The 3,047-nt window shown below is 44.6% G+C and overlaps 1 protein-coding gene across 1 annotated transcript in view; it reads left to right on the top strand.

Moving 5' to 3' along the window:
* The first annotated feature begins 2,892 nt into the window (after window positions 1–2,892).
* Window positions 2,893–3,047, top strand: part of DPT (dermatopontin) — a 31,525-nt gene continuing 31,370 nt past the window's right edge. The window contains exon 1 of the mRNA XM_014465118.2: window positions 2,893–3,043. Within this exon, the coding sequence (XP_014320604.1) occupies window positions 2,898–3,043 (146 nt within the window). The 5' untranslated portion in view covers window positions 2,893–2,897. The remainder of the gene's footprint in view (window positions 3,044–3,047) is intronic.

The raw sequence follows: 3,047 nt of genomic DNA, 5'->3' as shown, positions 1-3,047 counted from the left end.
TCAAAAGCCAAACCATTTTTCCCATTAGAAATAATATAAATTGAAGGGAATCTATTCCATACCCCCAAATGATTCCCTGTTAACCTTCCTTATATGCAGTACATGTCTAATGGACTGTTTAATCTATGAACAAACACTTCTTTTCTTAAATTGATGGAACCACCCCTACAGGCCTCTCAGGACTCATTTCCAGCACTCATTCCAGGGGTGTCTCTCAGGCCAGCATGCAGCATCTTTGCTTGTTCTCACATCACTGCCTCAGAAACACTGTCATCTGCTCACTGCTTCTCCTTTATCCAAGTCAACAACAGACTTTCTACCTCGTCCATTGCCTGTGACCATTGCTTCTTTCACACCCTTAGCAACATTAGCGTTCTTGATGGTCTCTATGTTTTTAAATTGTGCTAATCCTTGATTTCCCAGCAACAAAAGCATCTTCTCCTTTGTTGCCTGAGAGACACTTTTTGTCATGCTGAGGTATCAGGAAGAAAGCGTTGTCCGGTTGAAAACCGAAGTTTGGTTTGACAATCGAGACATCGACATTTTTTCTATGAATAATTTGGTCAAGAACTGAATTGTTCGAGATGGGAGACATTTGAGAAATGGGATTTGACCGTAATTAATCTACCACCACTATATTAGTAGACTTCCTCAAGGACAACCCTGATGAAAAATGGAAATGATTCAGACTTAGGAGATGCCCAAAAAACTCAAAAGATTGAACAGCCAAAGACATATAGTTGTCCAACAGACACACATGAAAAGTTGCCCCAAATCATTAGTCATTATGGAAATGCAAACCAAAACCTCATTGAAATACCATTTAAAAAAACTATTAACTTTTAAATGACTAAAATTTAAAAAGAAATTATGACAATTTTGGTAGGGAAACACAATGGCTCAGCCACTAGAGATTTCAGACAGTTGCTTTAAAAGTTAAACATACACTTACCTTATCACCCAGCAATTCCGCTCCCAGGTATTTGCCCACATGACATAAAAATTTGTTCATACAAAAGCCTGTTCATGTTCCTCTAATCCTCCTCCGCCAACCCTCTGCTTCTGATAACCATGCATCTGATCTCTTTTTTTAGATTTTAGTGGTCAAAGGGTTACAAACATCCAGTTATTATATAAAAGATAAATAAGTACAAGGGATGTAATGTACAGCAAGCATATCAAACTCAAAAGTTAAAGTGGGCCAAATAAACAAGGCATGTGGCCCATGGGATACGAGTTTGACATGCTTGATGTACAGCATGGTGACTATAGCTAAGTGCTGAATGATGAATAGGAAAGTTGTTAAGAAAGTAATCCTAACATTTCCCATCACAGGGAGGAATTTTTCCCCCTTTTCTCTTCTTTTTATTGTATCTACTAAAGGCCTGGTGCATAAAATTCGTGCAGGGTAGGGTCCCTAGGTCTGGCTGGTGATCAGGGCCAATTGGGGTCTTCCAGCTGCTTGGCTGGGGCTTTCCTTCATTCCGTGCCACCTCCTGGTGGTCAGTGCACATCATAGTGAGCGATCGAACTTCTGGTCTCTCGGTTGAACTCCTGAGGGGACACTTTACATATTAGCCTTTTATATATATAGGTATGAGAAGATGGATATTGGCTAAGCCTATTGTGGTAACCATTTCACCGTATACGTAAATCAAACCATCATGTGATATGCCCTAAACTTATACAATAATGGATGACAATTATTTCTCAGTAAAACAAAAATATATGAAGTTTAAGTATTAAAAATGCATACATGGATGTTTTTAGCAGTCTTATCCATAATTACCAAACACTGGGAAAGCCCAAATGTCTTTCAATAGGTAAACGGTTAACAACTGTAATACAGCCACACCATACCATATGTTCAACACAGAAGGAACGAAGAACCAACTGCAACACTGTGGATGGATCTCTAAAGCATTCTTCTATGTGAGAGGAGTCGGACACAAAAGACTACATATTGTCCGATTCCATTGATTTGACATTCTGGAAAAGGCAAGACCATAGTGACAGGAAGTAGATGAGGAGTGACCAGGGGCTGGGTATGGAGGACGATATGACCACCAAGGGGCATAAGTGGGCTTGGGTAGCTGATGGAACTGTTCTCTGTGTTATTATGGTGCTGATTGCATGACTGTATGCTAAACATTTAAAAAGATATATCATACCTCGGGGGGAATGCTTAACGTGAAGGAAAAGAAATCACACGGAAGGTTAAAAAGTGGTTTCACTCAGATTAAACTCATTAAGTATTTGAGAGCCGAGCCCAGTTTCCTAGGGAGCTGGGTGTGTGTCTGGCAGCTTGTGTTGAGAGATAATGGTCCATTGGCCTCTTACGGGCCCACATCCTTCCGAAGGTGACTTGAGCATTAGCAGAGCAGCCCTGCACCCGGGGGCCACGCCCATCAGCCACCAGGCTTCCAGCCTTGCCCAGATCTCATGGCTCTGTCCCTTCCTCGGTCCTCTTGGTGCTTGAAATTACTCCGGACACCTGTGCGGTCCTGGGAGGCTACTTGGAAGAACAAATACCAGGGCGTGCTGGTGGGGGGTCGGCGGGGCAGAGAGAGGGGAGGGGAGGGAAGGGGCCCGGCGCACTGCTTCCTCAGGTGAGTGTTTCTAAGGAGTGTGAAGCCTCGCTTTTATGATCCATCTGCAAGTCTGTTCTTTCTCCAAGGATTCCTTCCATTTGTGTGCTCCCGACATTTTCCTAGAATTCCACCTTAAAACGCGCTGGATGCACTAAGGCCAGCACCGCGCAGAGCTTTGCCGAGACGGTGACGGATTGCAGTTGGAGCCGGCCCCGCACATCTGGAAGCCACATGTCGACAGCAGCTGCATAAAACGGCCGGCCCAGCAGACCTGGGGTGACACTTCTTGCCAGGAGCCCAGACAGCATGAGCCTCACTCTTCTGTGGGTGTTTCTGCCCCTGGTCGCCGTGGCCCGGGGCCAGTATGGTGGCTACGGGTACCCGTACCAACAGTACCACGACTACAGCGACGACGGGTGGGTGAACCTGAACCGGCAGGGCTTCAGCTACCAGTGT

This window comes from Myotis lucifugus, unplaced genomic scaffold, assembly GCF_000147115.1.
Source record: "Myotis lucifugus unplaced genomic scaffold, Myoluc2.0 scaffold_279, whole genome shotgun sequence".
Classification (NCBI taxonomy): Eukaryota; Metazoa; Chordata; class Mammalia; order Chiroptera; family Vespertilionidae; genus Myotis; species Myotis lucifugus.
This window is presented reverse-complemented; position numbering and strand designations above follow the sequence as displayed.